This window comes from Cervus elaphus, chromosome 24 (assembly GCF_910594005.1).
Source record: "Cervus elaphus chromosome 24, mCerEla1.1, whole genome shotgun sequence".
Lineage (NCBI taxonomy): Eukaryota > Metazoa > Chordata > Mammalia > Artiodactyla > Cervidae > Cervus > Cervus elaphus.
The window spans coordinates 66,523,444-66,542,919 of NC_057838.1; the positions used below are offsets into that span (position 1 = coordinate 66,523,444).

General features: G+C 46.3%; 1 protein-coding gene across 4 annotated transcripts in view; it reads right to left on the bottom strand.

The window, feature by feature from the left end:
* VGLL4 (vestigial like family member 4) overlaps positions 1-19,476 on the bottom strand; it is a 152,820-nt gene that overhangs the window by 57,670 nt on the left and 75,674 nt on the right. The window contains exon 1 of one of the 4 annotated variants that reach the window (XM_043885786.1): positions 15,527-16,192. The exons of 2 other annotated variants lie outside the window; for them this stretch is intronic. In XM_043885786.1, the coding sequence (XP_043741721.1) occupies positions 15,527-15,608 (82 nt within the window). In that variant the 5' untranslated portion in view covers positions 15,609-16,192. Of the gene's footprint in view, positions 1-15,442; positions 16,193-19,476 lie in introns of those variants that run through there. One more of the 4 variants, XM_043885790.1, reaches the window with a different exon arrangement.

The window sequence follows — 19,476 nt, forward strand, 5'->3', positions numbered from 1 at the left end:
AACACAAAGCTCTAATGAAAGGGTTGTCCAGGGACCCTAAAAATCTGTCATTTAAGCACCACTCCCCCCACTCCCGGATGTCTCCAAGCACACTGGCGCGCATCTCCAACTTGTCCTTCTTCCACTTTCAAAACTGTTCAATACTACAGTCAACCAGTATTCTGATCAGTCAAACGTTTGAACTAGTTAAGGGGTATTTGGATGTGTGATGTGGATGGTGGAAGAGAAGAACTAAGGACCGGGCATCTCCAGGCTCAAGTGTCTGGTGAGAAAATGCCCAGAGAACAAGACTCAGGCCCATTCCTGGTTCCTCCAGCCAACGATCACAGGTCAAACATTTAAAACCACCTTCAGGAGACCCTGTTTTCAAACTGTGATGTACTTCTCTACCAATTTCTTTAACCGTTGACCTTTTCAGCGGTCAGAACCTCAGTGAGGGGACCTTCACCGGTGCCTCGGTTTTCCCTTAAGGAGCATGGGTACACATCTGTGGCCCTATGTCCCCCGTAATGCATGTACTGACATCCTTCCAACAGGACCAAGAGATGGTCCATAAAAGCTCTGCTGATGGGAGTCCGCAGCTACCGATTTATTCATAAACCTCTCCAAGTTGAGAAAACTGAGAGGGACAGGGAAGGGAGCTGAGAGACACTCTGCAGACACCAGACTCAGCTCGCTAAGTAAGTTCTCCCGGCTGGCTCCCCAGGACGAAATGGAGGCCACAGGGCCTTGGGGATCACCCTCGGGCCAGCTGTGGATGCGTCTGAGAACAGCCCTGGGGGAACTGGTGTCAGAGGAAGGAGGTCAAAACCTCCAGGATCTGCCTTTTAAGACATCTCATTTCAGTCTTGCGATATTCTTACATTAAGAAATAAAACAGTAAGATAATTTATAAAGAATCAGATGCTGCCTTCCAAAGGTTTCTCTCTCCAAAAATCCCGCAGTTGCCAGAGGCTTTTTCTTTTGCCCCAGACTGCTTTTCAAAGGCTACCTCAAGATAGAAGCGCGGCCCCTGACCTCTGGCAGCGCAATTCTCTTACCCTGTAATTAGGCCTCCGAGTCAGTCTATCTGATCTGACCCCTGACAAGAAAACCAGAGGACACCAAGCTGCTTATCTATTACGGTCGAGGTTGAAAGACATTTGGTTCTGAAGTCTTTGAAAGTGCCATGGACCTTCCTTCTATCTATCTATATATATGTAGAAAACTTTATACAGAAATGTTCTAAATATATATAGATACATCTACCGACAGGCATCCATGTAAAATCAGAGATCCAAAATAGAAAATCCAGTTTCACTGCCATACACACACACACACGGATGGTGGACAAATAAAACGCCACGTCTGAAGTGCAAATTATTTGACAGCAAGGAATCTACCTCCCTCCTCCAGAACCATTTATGTAACATCGTCGTTTAGTCGCTCAGTCCTGTCTGACTTTTTTGCCACCCCATGGACTGCAGCCCTCCAGGCTCCTCTCTCCATGGAATTCTCCAGGCAAGAATAATAGAGTGGGTTGCTATTTTCTTCTCCAGGGGGGTCTTCCAGACCCAGGGGTCAAAGCTGCGTCTTCTGTATTGGCAGGCAGTCTTTCTCCACCACTGAGCCACCGGGGAAGCCCTATGCAACGTATGAGTGAGCAAAACCGAACAGAAAAACAACAAAGGCAGAGACTGTTGGTCTTCCTGTGAGCAGAAAGCATCACTCAGACACTGAAAATAAACCATGCTATTGCTCCAGGGGGCTATCCCATAGGACTGGGACCAGGACGTTTTGCTGGCGTTTGAGTGCAGATCAGCAGACAAAACAGCATGTTTTTCTTCTGCTTTTTCAGAGCCAAAGAGACATGGTAGTCCGAATAACTTCTCAGCCCAACCTGCATCTAGGAACTATTAGCACTTCTTAAAAAACAGTATCTTTTGTATAAACAAAATGTGGTCTAGCCATCCAAGGGACTATTATGCAACCATAAAAAGGAATGAAGTACTGGCCCCTGCTACAAGAGTGAGCCTCTCATTATGCTAAGTGCAAGAAGCCAGTCACAAAAGACAGTGCTACAGAATTCCATCTTTATGAAAGTCTGTGAATATTCTAAAAAGCACTGAATTGTGTACTTCAAACAGGTAAAGTTTATGGCATGTAAATTATATCTCAGTAATAAAGCGGTGAAAAAAACTACTAGATTTAAAAACAAAAAGAAACTATCATCTTTAAAAAGCTACGTAAGAAACAGGGCCAACACGGAGGACAGTCAACATGCCGGCGCTCTACCTTTTTAAGGTAACGGCCGATGAACTCTGGGCGTTGGGAGGATTAGTCAAGCAACCGGCACGGCTGCGGCGTAACCAAGGTGAGATGAAGCAAATGCAGAAGGGGAATATGCCACACCCAAAGTAATAAACCATGTGAAACACACACGCGCACACACACAGGCCACAAAACCAAAACAAAACGAGTTCCCACGTGAGACGTGTGTCCCAGCGTCCCAGAAGTTTCTTTTATTCTCGTGTTACTTAAAAGATAAGCCCTGGGAAGGGCAGGAACTTTTCTTTTTTTCTCATGACCATAAGACTTAGCAGAGCCGGAGACATCATAACCCTTAAAGGCAGCAATAAGCATGTTCAGATGCCACGAACACTCCCCGAGCGGCGCTCCGTACACCCCTGTGGCCCCCAGGGCTCTGGCCGTGCCCCGGCTGCGATGGCGACGTGGGAGTTGCTCTACAGAAAATCCCTCCCAGGCAAACCAGGTAGCATTCAAATCTTCCCTCAAGTGAGCCGAAGAGCAGGTTGCTAGAGCTTCACCAGCATTCAAATGAGTGCACGCAGCTCACCAGTTCCCAGATGAAGCCAGAAGACTGTCACTCCACCCAGCGTTAACAGCCAAGTTATCTCAGCCCTCTGAAACAAGGGCTGTGTGAACGCAAGTCACTGCGTGCTCACCCAGGGCTTGCCACGGTCACCACGAGAGGTGCTGCCCGCAGAGAGACACTCGAATAAAACCGAACTGTAAAAATTTCTGGTGAGCATGCAAATGAGTGTTGTCATTTTCAGAGCAGTCATTCTGGAATGACTTGAGCCTACTTATTCCAAAGAAAGTTGTCACTGATTAAAAGATTATTTTCAAACTCCACTTGTGGAACTGGCTTTAGAACAACAAAGGAAAAACCAGCTCGTCATTTTATAGGCACACTAACATCGAACTGAGCGTTGCAGGCAGGAAGAGTCCTCTACGAGTGTCTGCTGCGTGTATTTAATTACTGGCCACCGCTCAAAACGTTCCAAAGCTGCCTTTGTGGCCTATGCATCTCAAGCCCACGAAGGCAACTTCTAAAACACCAACAATGATCTGGGAATGAGATCATCACAGTGTTAAGAGTGGTAATTTTCCAAGGTAACTATTTTGCAGACAAGCTTCAACACCTTACTTATTTAGATGGAAGCTGTAACGTTTGTTTGCTTTCAACGTCACGCTTTATTTACATTAAAGATAACAAAATACAAGGTGATATAACTGCTAAATGAATATTACAGGCTGTAAACGCCATGGATATTCAAAGGGAAAGAATATAAACATTCCACGCATTGAAAGAGGGCGAGGCATCTTGCCAAGAATTGAGAATTAAACAGGTTACAGTACAATTTCTGCCTATAAAAAGTTTCAGGTAAAGTTTTTATAAAGGGAGGCAGGAAGGGGAACAGAATCCACATTGCTGGAAAGAAGCAGGGAGGACAATCTAAAGCGGGAGCGGGGGAGGGTTGGGGGGCAGGGAGGACAGTGGATTGAAAGAGCCTAAAGGGGATGGTAGGCAAACCAGGAGATGAATCAAACTGGAGCTGCCAGAGCTTAAACCCTGAGCTTTCTCTCAACAGGCCAGTGGGTGGATGAATCACTACCCAACAGGAGCTAAGGCCAAGCAGCACCAGACTAGGGCACGTGTTCCCAAAGAGAGTCCTCTGTGCCACGCTGGTGTTTGCGCCCATCTCTGGATCTGGCCGCCCGCTGGTTTCCACGGCTGTGGATTTACCCACTTGGAAAAACAAGTGCTCCTTTGAACAATACGAACATCACTACCTCTGACCTGAAATTAGACAACAAATGTACCTACTCCGGCCTCTGAGACCGTCGATTCTTCAAACGCAGAGACTGTGTATTAGGGCACACCAGCCCGGTGAGCAGTGTCATAGCGGGTGTTCCAGTTAAGTAATGGACTCTACAGATAACACTAAAAAACACTGCAACATTACTGTCCTAGACCCCCGGCGGGGCTAAAGTTTAAGACTGGCAACACCACGTTCTGCGGAGGACGCAGGGTTTCTGGAGCCCGTCTGCGCCGCCGGTGCGAGCGTCAGATGGTACAACCGCTCCGGAAAACAGTTGAGCAGTTTCTAAAAAAACTTAAGCTTACCCAATGACCCGACAATTAAACCCAGAAGTATTTACCCAAGAGAAAGGAGCAGGTGAGTCCACAAAAAGGCTTGTATCAAAATGTTTGGAGGCTCAGCCACAAAGTGAATATGCTGAAAACCACTGAACTGTACCCTAAAAATGGCTACAATAACAGATTTCATGTTATGTATCTTTTTACCATAGGGGGGAAAAAGTGTTTAGAGCATCTTTATTCATAATGGTGAAAACCTGAAAACAAGGCAAATGTCCCCTCAACCTTAGACGTGAACTGTGATACACTCATGTAACAGACTACAGCAGGGCGATCTCAAAGAAGAGACCCCTGATCTGGGCAAGGACGTGGATGAATCTCAGAAATACCATGCTGAGCACAAGAAGCTGGAGTCAAATTAATTCTATTTACACAAAGCCAAAGAGCAGGCAAAACTATCAATAATTTATAACCACCCAGTCAAAACACTGATTACCTCCAGCGGGGGGTTGGGGGGTGGGTACTGCCTGGCAAGGAGGCAAGAAGGGACTTCCTGTGATGATGGAAATGTTGTCTCTTCATCTGGGTGGTGATTACAAAAGGTATAAACATAAGGGAAAAATTCGTGAAGCCATGCCCTCAAAATTTCACCATAATTAATTATGTCTCAATGTCAACAAAGGCAAGAAGAAACAAAACCAAAGAGGTGGGACCCTGCAAGTCCATGGCCCATATTAAGTCCAAGACCAGCCTTTTGTCTACCGCTCCCCGAACCCTCTATCACAAAATAAGAGCTCACAATAAAAATTCCCCCGGGCTCTTGTAGGACCTATCCCAGACAGGGCAATATCTTTCAAGGTATGGCTAGAGAGGTTTAAAGAAAAACATACCACTAATCCATTGATTACCTAGGCTTTTTTTTTTTTTTTTTAATTCACTGAATTTTTGTCATTCTAAATACATATTTTATTCCTTTTAGGACCCAAATGAACCATCTAACCATTTGGGGTTTAAGTTGATAATGCTACAATAAATGCTAGTTCCCGATATAATAGACAGGTACGACAGAGCGAAGACAGTCCGACTATGACCGCGGTTAACAGATCAGGTAGAAGACCTCACACTTCTAGGATCCCAAAGGAAAGGAAATCATTTTCAAGTTTCCTCAGCATACGTCTAAGTCCTGCACAAGACAATGAGAGAAACATCATCCACTCAAAGTCTGAAAATGAAAACAGTCACTTTTTTTTTTTAAACCAGTCACTTTTAAAGAATGGATAAAACTATCATAAACCGTTAAGTCAGCTAAGAGACATCAACCTGTTAGCAATCACACCTTTTTCATAATCTGTAATTATCTTCTTTCTTTATTTACATCTTCATTGTTTGTCTCTCATCTCCATGGTTAAGCTCCAAAATCTCAGGGATCTTGGTGTCTATTTTGTTGACAGCTATGTCCCCAGTACATAAAACAGGGCCTGGCAGGTAACTGGTATTAAATATTTTCCCCAGAAATGATCAGTTCACCTCATAGACCAAAGTGAAGTAACTAGAAAACAAGATGAGTTGAGGAAGTCATTTTCAAGCAACCAGCCCACTTCAAAATGTTTCTCTAAAGAAACTGAGTCTTAAAGATTTCCCCTCAACCAAACCTTCATACCCCCGCTTCTTTTCCCTGGTATCTGTCCTTCCCCTAAGAGTAACTTGATAGGAATTGACAAACTCATTTGTCTTAGCCATTAACCGAGCATCCCAGGGCTAATCACACAGCTCCAATGTCTCTTGATCTTTAACGAAAAGTCGGTAGAGTCGATTCTCACCAAAGCAGACACCACAGTGGTTGGTGCTGAGAACAAAGAGATAAAAGGCAAAAGGCCTGGAGCAGGTGGAATTTCATAGAGAGGCAGCTCACACAAAGGATGGGGTTGCGTGTATCTGGACCACAGGTGTGGGTTGGGGGTTGGCGGCAGAAAGGATGCGGGCAATGGCTGAGTGGAGGACAAGGCTGGAGGGCAGAGTGAAGAATCATGGACGCGGATCCAGGGGGAATGCAATCAGAGGTGGGGTTGGTGATGCCGTTTTCTTAGTGATAAGGCAGTAAACCGTCGGAGACCAGGCTGAGGGATGGGTTCCCAGGCTGCTGCAACTTCTCCCTTCAGTCTTTCTTCCTCAGTGACCACTCTTATTCTCTATCCCAAGTCTCAGTCTTCTGCAGCAGCCCGCTCCTCTGAGATCTAGACCATACACTCATTTCAAAGTCCTTCAAACTAAACATACTTGAGACTACGCTCGGGAAACTCAAGAGTCTCGCCCCAGAACCCAGTGTTCACCCGGGGTTCCCTCTCTGCAAGTGGCAGCACCGTCCCTCCAGCTGCAAGTGCCAGAGGCAGAGAGCAGGGCGGGGGCTCCCCTGTTCCCATCCAGAACCACATCCCCTCAGGCTTCTCTCCAAATCCAAGATCCACTCCCCCCCACCACCTCCTCCTTGAGATCCCCGCAGTGACTCGGGTTACCATCACCCCTTGCCCGAACCACTGCAGGTTCACGCCCTCTCCCATTTCTCCTGTTTCCTCCCAATTCGTCCTCAAGCTACAGACAAACCCTTCTCAGCCCGCCTCCTCTCATCCACCCTCCTCCCCACGCCCAGGAGCCACACAAGCCCTGCTGATGCCGCGCCCAGAACTCCATTCCTGAGGGAGTGGGGACGGGGTAGTCTTTGAGCCAAGGGATGAAAAGATGTAAAGGTTATGGAAGGACTCAGCACCACAGGCAAAGACTCAGCTAAAGACTAAAAGTGTCCACGGGACGTGCCACCAGGACGGCGCTGCGTGCCCTTGTCCAGCAGGACTTCAGCGGAGTGGTGGGAACAGAGATCAGACGTCAGCGGGCTGAGGAGCGGATGGACAGAACACCGACCTTCTCCCCCCGTAACGTGGATGGCAAGGAGAAGGTCTAATGGTGAGGAAGAAAACACAAGGTTGGGGCTTCTTGTTTTAAAATTGGGAGAGACCTGAGTGTGAGCAGATGACAAAGAGGGAGACCCAGGAGAGGGAGAAAGAAAAGGGAATCAGGAAAGACACCCATCACGGAGACGTCCCCAAGGCCAGAAGGTGGGGACTTGTGAGCAAGAACAGACGGATGGAGCTGGATCCCAAAGAGCCTGCGGGTGGGAAAGCCAAGGAGTCATGTTGGTCCCTCTACTTTCTCCTTAAGTGGTGTCTAAGGGTTCCTCCACCTCTACAGGAAAGCTCTCCCCCATTCTCTGTTAGACACAATATAAAACCGCGTACCGTATGCACACGTGTGTGTGTGTGTGTGTATGTATTTATATATATGTTTTACACAGGCTTCCCTGGTGGCTCAGACGGTAAATCGTCTGCCTAAAATACGGGAGTCCCGGCTTCGACCCCTGGGTCGGGAAGATCCCCTGGAGAAGAGAATGGCTACCCACTCCAGTATTCCTGCCTGGAGAATCCCATGGACAGAGGAGCCTGGTGAGCTCCATGGGGTCTCATGGAGACAGACTTTTGAGACAGTCCATGGGGTCTCAAAAAGAGTTGGACATGACCGAGTGACTTTCCCTCATGTTTTATACATACACACACACACACACATATATATATATAAGTAATGTGTTGTATTTATTATTGGACACCAGGAGTAATACTTGGTGTCTCCCGCTAATCCTGGGATTCTATTTCACTCCACCCCTTCTCCCCTCTCCCCTTCTCCCCCTCTTTATTGACATAAAGCCTCTAACAGAAAAAGGGTCCCCCATCATCTCCAGTACCTGGCTGTAACTGTTCCCAGTTGAGAATTCTGCAGGATAGTGCTCGAAAACCCCACAAAGGTTTTAGACAGAGAACGACTGCTGTTTCCCGCCCCTCTTACCCTCCACTCAACAGAACGTCAAGCCTGGCACAGCTATTACATATTCCTCTAAGAAGCTGCCCGAGTCCCTCTCCTGGGTGATTGTAGGCACTGGCGAAGAGGTCAGCGCTTTTCAGCAGGGAAATAAAACAAGGGTTCTCTGCGGGGTCAGCCAATCAGTGTTACCAGTGGCTCACTGGAAAAACAGCAGCTCAAAAGGACAGACTGTCAGAAAGGGAGGGGACAGGCGTACAGGAGAAAGCTGCGGACAATGAAATCCAAGTTTAGGTTAGTCCCCTGTCACTTTAACCAGGCTGCCACCTAAGGGAAGATGTGCTTGTTTCCAAAGAGGGGAGGAGGCGAACATCCAGAGATGGGCACTCATCAGCTGTCCTCGGGGAGGCGGCGGGCTGGGTCCAGCTGGCGCGGGGGCACTGTAAACACCGCTCCAGCGCTTGGCAGCACACACCTGCATCGGGCCATTAAATTCTGGAATTCGCTCTATTAAAATCAAATCATTAGCCAAGAATTAACAGGCAACCATTTTCACGCAAAGCAGACACAAACGGAACACCAAGAGCGATCCAAATGGGTGATCCTTCTCCATTCACCGTTTCAGACGGTGCGTAAGGCCGCCCCACGACGGTTTGGGCCCCTGGTTGCTCACTGGCAGCCCTGTCTATACAATGTCGCGCATTGTCTGAGCGCTGGAACAATGTAAGCTTTCCGCTGTTTATCTGAAAGTCCCTGGATCACCATCCCAAGAAACCTGGCAGGGCATCAAAGCTGACTTGTGACAGGTCTCAGCCCTTTAAGCAAATTGCTTATTAATTAATGCAGGACCGAAGTTTCTGTTTGGGTCCTAATTAAGCTACGTACCTCGAGAAGGGTCCCCCCCTGCTCTGCGCTCTCTGAAACTGGGCAGAATTTTTCTGACATGCAGTTTTCCATGACACATGGATGGTGGAGGGTTTTAACAGGTGGTGAAGACTGTGACCAAAATACTGGCTGGAAAAAAAAAACCAGTTCAGGCCAAAGCGTCACCAGGCCTGTTAACAGCAGGGAAACAGGGCAGTGAGGAGGGCGGCGGGAACCTCTGTGGATATTCCAGGGTGAGGCACCCCTCGCCCGCCCGGGGAGCAGGCTTCATTCACACGGAGAAGAAAACCTCTTAGGACGTGGCCACTACTTTAGACCTCATACACAAGACACGAGAGAAGAATTACAGGACAGTACTGCAAAAAAAAAAAAAAAAACACCAGACAAAACTAAGCTAATCTGTTTTGAATGGCGCACATAGGTAGTTAAAAGTACAAAGTGAAGCCAGTTACAATTGTGATGACCTCTAGGGGTCGGGAGAAATTGTGCCTGCGAGAGAACCTGGAGGAGGCGACTGACTGTTTCTTCACCTGGTGATCACGACAAGGTTGGTTATTTTTTTTAACTATAAACTACACACATGTTTTACACACTTTCAGGTGTATACATGTTTCATGATAAAAAGTGTTAAGACAGAGAAACACAGAGAGAGGCAGAGACAGAGAGCAATACAGAGGGACAGAGAGAGACAGCCAGACACACACATTAGCCCAGAGACCGAACACATTCCTCCGCAGAGTAGAAACATTCCATACATGTTTACGAGAATGGATACTGGGTGACAAAGCGCAGCCCTGAGTCTTCTCGACTCACTCACTAAATATACTTGTTTGTTATGTTTACAGACGTCTTTGCAAACAGATGGGGGTGAAATGTTAAGAGTTCGGAAAGATCATATAAATAGCCACAAATTAAAGACAACTTGAAGAAGAAATTTTCTATTTTATTTAGCGTAAATAAACATTCTTTCAATGGGCAGTGATTCACATGGTTAGGATTAAAACATATCCTGTATACAATACCCTGAAACTAAAACAATCTACAGAATTCTAAGAAAGAAAGAAAGAAAAAGGGGGGGAAAAAAAGGCAGGATCAGAAAACAAACTGATTGAAACAATCCCTTAAAACTTAGGAGACCGTGTAACATTTGGGAAGGCAGAGTGGAAGAGAGCAAAAGAGAAAATACAATTTTCAAACCCTGCTTTTCAAATAAAGTGGGTGAAGTTTTTTCTGGGGGGGGGGGAGGGTGATATATGAGTTTATTACAAAATAAAAGAGGGAGGGTTTTTGTGAGACAAAAGTGCCCTTGCTGAGCAAGACCTCTCAGCCCCAGTGAGAGCTCAGTATATACACAGAGACCACACAGTATAAACGGTCACGGAATAAACATTCAGATAGGCAGAGATCAAACAGATACGGTCAGAAACAAGCCCTGGTAAGACTGGTTTTATATCCTTGTGTACATGGAGAGGTGCTAAACCTGGATCCGATTTCTTCAGGACACAACCCACTTTTCTACAGCGTCCTCACAATAAAGGGCCGAACTGAGGAGGAGAGCTTTCAAACCTTATCTTACAGCGCATTCTTTTTTTTTTTATATATATCTGCCTTCACTGCCTACGAATCCAAACACCCTGTAGGAACTGAAGGCCTGCAGACAATAGGGAAGGAAGGAGGGAGGAAGGAAGAGAAATCCACCTTCCAAAACAAAGCTTGTGCGGGTTCCCAGAAACAGCCAAGTATAATAATCCTTCCAGAAGAGGGCAGGGGAGGGAGGGGAGCTGGGAGGAAGAAGGGGTTGTCACCCCCTCCCCCCCAAACTGTAACCAGGAGGAGGCCCAACTGGCCACATCCTGGCCAGCGAGCTCTGGGGCTCACCTGGGCTTGTTTCGGGGTTCACCTGGGCTTGCTTCCTTAGCCAAGCTCCTCCCAGCCTCCCCCGGCCCTCCCCTCCTCCTCCTCTCCCTCACTCCCCCCACCTCACTCCTGACCCTCGCCTACAAATTAAAAGCTACGGTAGAACGAATTTCCTCAGCAAAACAGCTGCAGACGTCCCACCTCCAAACACACCCCGGGTGAAGAGCTGGTCGCCGGGTCTTCAGGGCTGGGGACGAACCCAGCCGGCGCACATCGGCCCTGCTCTGTGCCCCTCCCCCCGCCTGGTACCCCACGCTCCTAACTTTCCTGATGCCTCTGAGTTCATTAGACAAAGAACAATGGAAGCAGGACTCCATGAAACTGCTGCTGGCTGGCAGAAAACAAAACAAATCCGGTGGTCGCCCGGCCCTGGGGCCCTGCTCACACCCCCAAGTAGGGGTTCTCACTCGACTCCACCACCCGAGCTGTGTGTGTTTTCCTTTCAATTCCGGAAAATCATCTTAAATGCAGCCTGCGACGAAACCAGGGATAATTATGTTCTGAAACAACGAACAGCGTAAGAAAGTTCAGGAACTTAGAATGCTCTTCTCTTAAGCTTCCAGAATATCTCAAGATGCAATCTAGTCTTACTTTCTCCCAATATAAATCACACCATTAAATTAAAAGGGGGGGGGGAGAATTCCTCTACCAAATTACACACTAATGGCTCTTAACCCATAATTAAAGTATCACTAACAGCAGCTTAAAGCCACGGCCAACCATGAGCACATTTATTAGGACCTGAGCTTTCAGCGCGAGTAATTATGTAAATAGAACCACCAGCCATCTTGAGAAGAGTCCATGGTCAACCAGCTCCCTGTTCCCTTGAGGAAACTTTGGGAACTGGCATCTACACAGGGCCTCCTTTGCACGGCTGGGAAAAAAAAAAGTCGAGCAAAGCTCCATGCCAGGGCAGCAAGCAGGGCTGATGCCGCCGGGGCTCCTCACCTAGAGTCCTGGTTCCCACCTTCCCTGATCACAGCGACCGGGGGGCAACCTAGAGCAGCAACCAGTTTTGGAGCAAGGAAGAATCCAGGTTGGACCCAACCTGTTCATCATGCCCCAAAAGATGCTGTCCATGTGCGGCAGGCTGTGACGGTCCCCAGGACGGAGCATGCTCCCCTCACACCAAGAGGGGCATGAATAACTAACAAGGAGATGCCACAGACTTTCAGAGACCTGGTACAGAGGAACAGGCCAGTCAAAACCACTGACTGGGTCCGCTCCTCCACTCAGTTCTGTCACAGACCTGCGGCGTAAACTAGGACAGACAACTGACCGCTCTGGGCCTCAGCTTCCTTGGCGAAAACGAGGCAAATGGATTAGCAACATCTAAGGCCCTGGGTAGCCCTGGCAATAATTAGATAATTAAAGAACGCGAGACAGTAGACAATTAACTGCTAAATTATACAGTAGCGACCACAATTGCTGATGGAGAGATTTCGTGGAGTTTTCAGCCCGTCGATTCCTGAGGGCCACGGGCCACACCAGGCGTCATGCCAGGACTCGGGATTAGGACAGCAGTGATGGAGACAAAGCCCTGCCTTCAGGAGGCTTTCCATCTGCGAGCGGAGCATTCTCAGGAGTTCAGAGGGGGGAAAAAATGAAGGCTCCTATTCACAGAGATAGAGGCAAAAGGGGAATTCAAACAGATATAATTTGAACATACAGTAGGAAGGGTGACAATGATGACCTGGGTAACTGTTGAAGACTTCAGTAATAAACCAGAGCTTTTTGAAGACACATTAATACCCAAGCGTAGTGTGCTAACTGGCTTATCACCAAGGAAGGTAATTAGTTTCCAGAAGTTAGGCACAAGCAGATTCTCCCTGCCTTATGACAATCAATGTCTCCTATCCCAACAGGCCCCCACCTACACCTACTGTTTGTGGTTCATTTTTTTCCCTTTAATTCTCTTTGCAATTATGCTTGCAGATTTCTATGGTACAAGTCAGGTGTCAAGGAGCAGATCCCAAGCAGAGGGTCCTTATCTAAGCTATTTGGATTCACTCAGAATGTGGGATTTTAGGAAGACCGTGTATGCTATGACACAACTGGCTAAAACAGACCTATTTGTGTCTAAGTTGCTAGAGAGGCTGAGGAAAGATGGTGCAGACACATGCTTATTTTGTGGAGTAAAACGCTACAACTAAAGAAAGGAGTACAACGGACCGAGATAATAATGAATAATAAACTTTTTTTTTTAACTAAAAATTTTAAAAATTGAATCTGTTCAAGTTTCAAGAGACATGAAACCTGCCTGGGCTCTAAGTGAAATCAAACACTGCCCACCAACTGTACATTCCATTTTCCAAATAACTTCCCTGGAACGCAGATGGGTTTAAAACGAATATTCTCAAAGTGTTGGATTTAGAAGGAACAATACTATTCCAGTTTTTCTTATTCAAAAAAAAAAAAGATCCCTTCAAAGATTTATGCCCATCTTCCAAACACCCTTTTGAGTTCAGAGCAGATGTGTGCAGTGTTTACGCTGAGAAAACCACTAGGACATAAACAACCCACTATAAACACCACTCAGATTTTGCTGTGCTTTTCTTCATTTCCTGTGTATTTATTTTGGTGTTAAAATAATGTTAACTTTCATAATAAGGAAAACAGCAGCAGATGTTTAAACCAAACAGACTATATGGCACATCGTCCCACGTATCTACTCAACTTTCAAAAGCAAAGCTTCTTCCTCCTAATTAAGGAGGGGGCCCAGGAGACCACTCTTGAGTAGGGTGTATCCACTACACCACAGAGCAACCTGGACCCACTTTCTGTAAACTTTTCCTCACCACCTGCAGATATAAAAAAGATTAATGTGGTATCAGTTTCCTAATAATCCCTATCGTCCTCTCCTAGGCTGATTATCATGCTTTGTATTGTTTTGAAAATATCCTGTCCCTCAATTACAAAGACAACCCAACAGAAAGTACCCGTAAAAGTTTTCCATTTCTTGTTCACCAAACAAAGAAAAAAATTCTTTTACACTGGCTGCAATCTGTTACTTTCACGGGAAACAAGCCCCATCACTTGCTGCTTAGACCACTCTAAACATGTCTGCCTTTTAAATGAGGGACTTTAGAAGCAGGATAATACCTAAAACAGCAGATTCAAAGGAAGCAATTCACCAAGATTAGCTTTCCTTGAACAAGTAGGATTAAAAGAAACCAAAAACCACAAAAAGAAGCAACTTTAAATATAAGTTTATCTGATAAAGTAAAAACAAAAACAGAATGAAATTATTTTTTCCTTGAAGGGGAAAGGGTAACTTTTCGAATGCTTAGGCAACAGGCCTAAAGTTTTTTATTTTTATTTTTTTAACATGGAAAACACAAGTGGATCGGGTCGCCCTCCCAAGTTTCTTCCATGTTTTCTTTTTCCAGAGAAATGCTCAGTTTCACTATAGGACGAAAACATGGAAACTTCTCCTGCTGCATCAGATTTGTATGTGTTTATAAAAAAAAAAAAACACTTCCCCTGCCGGGCAGAATTCCCCCAGTGTCTCCAACTACTCAACACTCAGACCATTACTACATTTTCAAATCGCACGTAGATAATGTTCCAGGAGATTAAGAAATCACCTTTTCTCTTCTTACTACTAACAGAGACAGCTTGAAATACTACCCAGCAGTGGGGAAATACCTCATGGTTTAGGAGGAGATAATAAACAATAAGAATTCAGAAGGTTTCTTTTTTTTTTTTTTTTTTTTTAATTTAGCTTACTGGTTGGTGGGTTGTGCAATCGCTTGCTTCCACAAGGGAATGGAGTGTGGAGGGAACATCCCTCAATGTCAGAACCCTCCCGGAGCTGTACAGGAAATGGGAATTCAGACAAAGAGCCAGTCTGTGCTCCGTGACATGGGTGCCCTTCCGGGCCCCCGAAATGAATAGAAGGAAGAAAAAAAAAAAAACTTCATTGTTTGGGACAATCACTCCCCAACACAAAAATTCACTGTAACTTTCTGTTCCCCTCTATATGCACATCCAAAGCGCTTTTTGGCTATAGGAATACAACAGGAATACTGTACAGTAGATGGTGTATGTTTAAAAAAAAAAAAAAAGGAGAGAAAGAAAATCCGACATGTTTTAACTTTTTGCTTGGGTCCTAGAAGTTCTTCCTCTAAAGAAAACACCAACAGACATCCAAAAAAAAAAAAAGAAAGAAAGAAAGAAATAACATCTTTCAAGAGTTTTAAGTGTGAGGAGTTGCGAGGATAAAGCCAAGGTTTTAACGATGTATATATTTCGCCGCCTCCCGCCCCCCAGCCCTCTCCAGTGTAACCCCTGAAGCCTAAGAGCCACAAACAACACCACTTCGTACGGAGGAAAGCACCGCTTGCCTTCCAGAGCACCCTGAAAGTCCCAAGAAATGAGAACAAAACGCACAGAAGGCGATCGGAACCGGGAGAGGAGGAGTGGCCTTGCCCAAAAACCAACAGGGCGGCAGTTTCTAGAAGGGACGGTCTCTACCTTCGTAGCACAGAATGCCGATATTGTTGTTCATGTTGTCCAAGTACTGGTAGTTCAACAGGTCCATCTTCATAAATAGCATTGATCGGGCTAGCACAGAAAACCAGCTCTTTGCTTGCGCCCCCCGGAAAAAAAAAAAAGTACAGTTTCCAAAGTCAACTATGGCTGAGGAGCTCCAGGCTCTCCTCTTTAAAAAAAACTTCACAGAAGACGGAGGCCCGGCCTCGGATCAAAACAAAGTCAGTAAAAGTCTTAAAAAAAAAAAAAAAAAAAAGACACAGGCACACCAAATCGAACTTGCAGAAAGAAAACCCTTCGAGGGCTCGTGTGCAGACGGTATGCGTCCTGGATCGTCAATCCAGCATTTAAAAAAAAAAGAAAAACCGTTTTCAGAAGCCTAACGTACGGGGGTGTCTTGCAGCGGAGAGCCGGGCGAGGAGGGGCAGCCCGCGGCCCATCTCCCAGGACAAAGCCGCGCTCGCGCCGCTCACAGCCCGCTGCGAGTCCGCCGCGCCGACCCGCCGGCTATGCCTGGAATGACTCGAACGCGCACGGCCGGCCTCCTCCCGGCGCGCGGAGCATGCTCACTGGCATCCCCGGGGCGCCGCGAGGGGCAGGATGCTCTCTGCACGGGCTCCGGCTCTAAATGGAGCGAGTGTTTGCAAGGGAGACCGAGAGGAGGTGGGGGCCCGGGGCGGGAGGGGGCTAGGGGGGTCCCCGCGCTCGGAGGGGCCCAGGGCCGAGCGGCTCTGGACAGGAAGCCGTCCTGCCGCTTTGCAACACCGGGGGAGGGAAGAGAAAACCCAGGAAGTCGCCTTTTTTTTTTTTTTTCCAGGAGCCGGGTTAAAAAAAAAAGAAGTCAGAAATCCATCATGGAAGCAAAACTTCCGTGGAATTTAACCCTGCTGCCGCTGCACTTTTTGGGTTTCGGGAACCCAAACGGCTTTGCTGTGGTGCGCAGACCACCGTTTTGTTTTGTTTTTTCCTTTTTTCTTTCCTTCTCTTTTAAAGGTTGTTTTACAACTTTGCATTTACACTTTACATATAACTTCTCTCATAACCATCATAACAGCTCACATAAACACGCCAGGGGTGGTATCACCTTTTTACAGCACTGGAAACTGGGGCTCAGAGGGATTAAATAATGGTCTATGGCTCCCAAATTAGTTGGTAGAACTACTTGTAGAGTGTTTTATTCCCTAATATTATAAACTTCTAAAACACAAGGGGGGCGGGGGGGGGGGGGGGAGAAAGAGAGTTTAAGGAAGTTAAGACTATAGATCCAAAATAGAAAGCCTAATGGACATAATGGGTAGGAGGGATGAAAATTATTTTTATTTTGCACATAACAAAGCTGCTCCATCTGTGCATTGGAGGCTCACGGAGTATCACGAGGCCATGTCCTTCTGTCTTGGTAGGACCTGGGCCTTAAATGTCACACTCCAACATCCAGACAAGTGATGCCCAAAAGCTGTTTACTGAATCAGCAAATTACTGCATGTTCAGAATCTTCAGCACATGAAGATCACGCTAGCAAAATAAACGGGGAAAAAAATTTTCTCTCTGGAGATGGCAGCTAGCTTTTGGCACCATGAATAGGCTAGAAAGTCACCATGAGAAGTGTTTCTGTACTAATATTATGGTATGCTGTTTGGAGATTTAGAAAATGTCAAGGGATATGCTCTATTGTAGACCAAGACCTAACATTGTAATACTCTAAAATAAGAACTGAATAAGTAATTTCAACAGCTTGTATGTTAAAAGATTAGCAACAGTTGCACTCGGTAACAGGCATGTTTATGACAAGTTATGCTAATTGAATCTTATTTGGAGATAAATTCGACACCCAAGTCGCCATCGCTGTTGCAACAGTAACTGGCATAACAGCAGGTGAAGTAAGCAACAGAGGAATCAACATTTCACAAGCTTTAATTTATAAGGCTATTTATCTATGCTAGATTATATAGTCTAGAATCTGAAAAGTAGGTACATCATCAATTGTAATTAAAACACTTGATGGTACTTGATGGAGAAGGTCAGAAGAAAACTCTTGTAGCCTCTAGTATATAGACCTGATCTATATTATTGTACTGAATACCTTTAGGTACAGAGTCAGGTTCAACTGACAGTTTTTGTCTGGATTCAACCATGCAGGTGATTCTGAAGAACAATTATGGTACTACATTCTTTCACATCAGTTCTCAATCGCGCACCCCACACAAGAGAAAGCTGACGGCACCTGGGAATCAGGGCGGAGCTTTCAAAAGTCCTGATGCTGAGGGTGCAGCCCAAAATAATCTGAGGAGCTGGGGCCCAGCATTGGCGTCGCTTTTAAAGAGTCCCAGGCGGTTCTGTCACACAGTGAGAACCACTGCTTTTATCTCAGAGGGGAAAAAAAAAAATCACCTGCCTTCAGATACTTCGATTTAGATACTTCATTTTATTTACTTATTCTGAGAAGAAAAGTTTTCCTTTTAAACCATGATGACTGAACCAGATTCAAACAATCAGGTGGTAAAGATATGATTAAAAACATTTAGTAACATCACTTTAATGACTCAGTGTCACGGACAACGTGGTCTCAGTCTCCGAGAGGCAACCACTCATGTGGACACAGGCCCAAAAGTGCACCTTGACCTGTGTTTGGAATAATGAGCAGTGGGGGAAAAAAAAAAAAAATCCCCAGTCCTCATCGTGTCTGTTCCACTGACCTGGATGCCAGTGCGGCCCCACTCAGAGAAACACAGAAGAGGTGAGTGAACAGGCAGAAACTTCTGTAGCAATCTGGCAGTCACCTTAGTTCCTGCAAATCTTCCCAGACAGACAGACAGTCTGAGAAGCCCCAGGCTGGAGGGCGGCGGTCCTACCTGGCCGTTCTGCAGGGCAGTCAGTCCTCTGTGCCTGACCCTGTCCCATCCCAGCTCCCCACGTCTTCCACCTTCCGCTTCAAGCACGGAACTGCCCACAGTGGCGCTCAAAAACCGAGTTATTTCACGTCTCGGTGCACGTGTTGCCTCCTTGTGAAAGGCTCTTCCAGCCTGTCTGCCAGCAAACACCTGTTCTGCCCGCCAGACTTGCACCCACCTCTTCTGTCCTGCAGGACCCCTGTCCTTCCAAGTCCTCACTCCCCGCTCTATGCAATCACTTGCCCACGGACACGCTTCCATCCAAATCAAGTCTAGGCTTTAGAAACCAGGGCCATGCCTTCTGCATCGAAGCTCAGCTGGTCCTGCAGGAGTCTGGCACATCGCAGCCCTCAATAAATGCCACATCTCAAAGGCAGACCTCCTTCCTACTCCCTACTCCCCAGCACACACCGGATCATCTAACTCAACAATTCTCAGACTGCAGTCTGTCAGCATCTACTGGGGACATGTCCTCAGATGTGAGGAACACTCACCTAGATTCTGATCAGGCTTCAGGTTATGGTCAACACATCCATTAAGAAATCCGAGCACTGGAAAATGTCGATGCTTCTCAGGTTCATTCACTGACTCATATTGTCATAATTAAAGGACCAATGGGCTTTCCAGGTGGCTCAGTGGTAAAGAATCTGCAGGAGACATGGGTTCGATCCCTGGGTCAGGAAGATCCCCTGGAGAAGGAAATGACAACCCACTCCAGTATTCTTGCCTGGAAAATCCCCTGGACAGAGGAGCCTGGTGGGCTACAGTCCATGGAATCAGAGTCAGACGTGACTTGGCAACAACACAACAGCAACAAACAACAGAAGAACCAACAGGACTGTTCTTAAGGAAACTGGAAGGGTGGTTCTAAGTTTTATCCACAGAAAATCAGGTGGAAGTTTGTTTTTTTTTTTTTAAAGGATGAAGAAATTTGATCTATCAGATGCTTAAAACATAAAGCTATGGTATAGCAGAGCAAACTATAATCAGTATTTTGTAATAACCTATATGGCAGAGAACCTGAAAAAGAATATATGTGTGTGT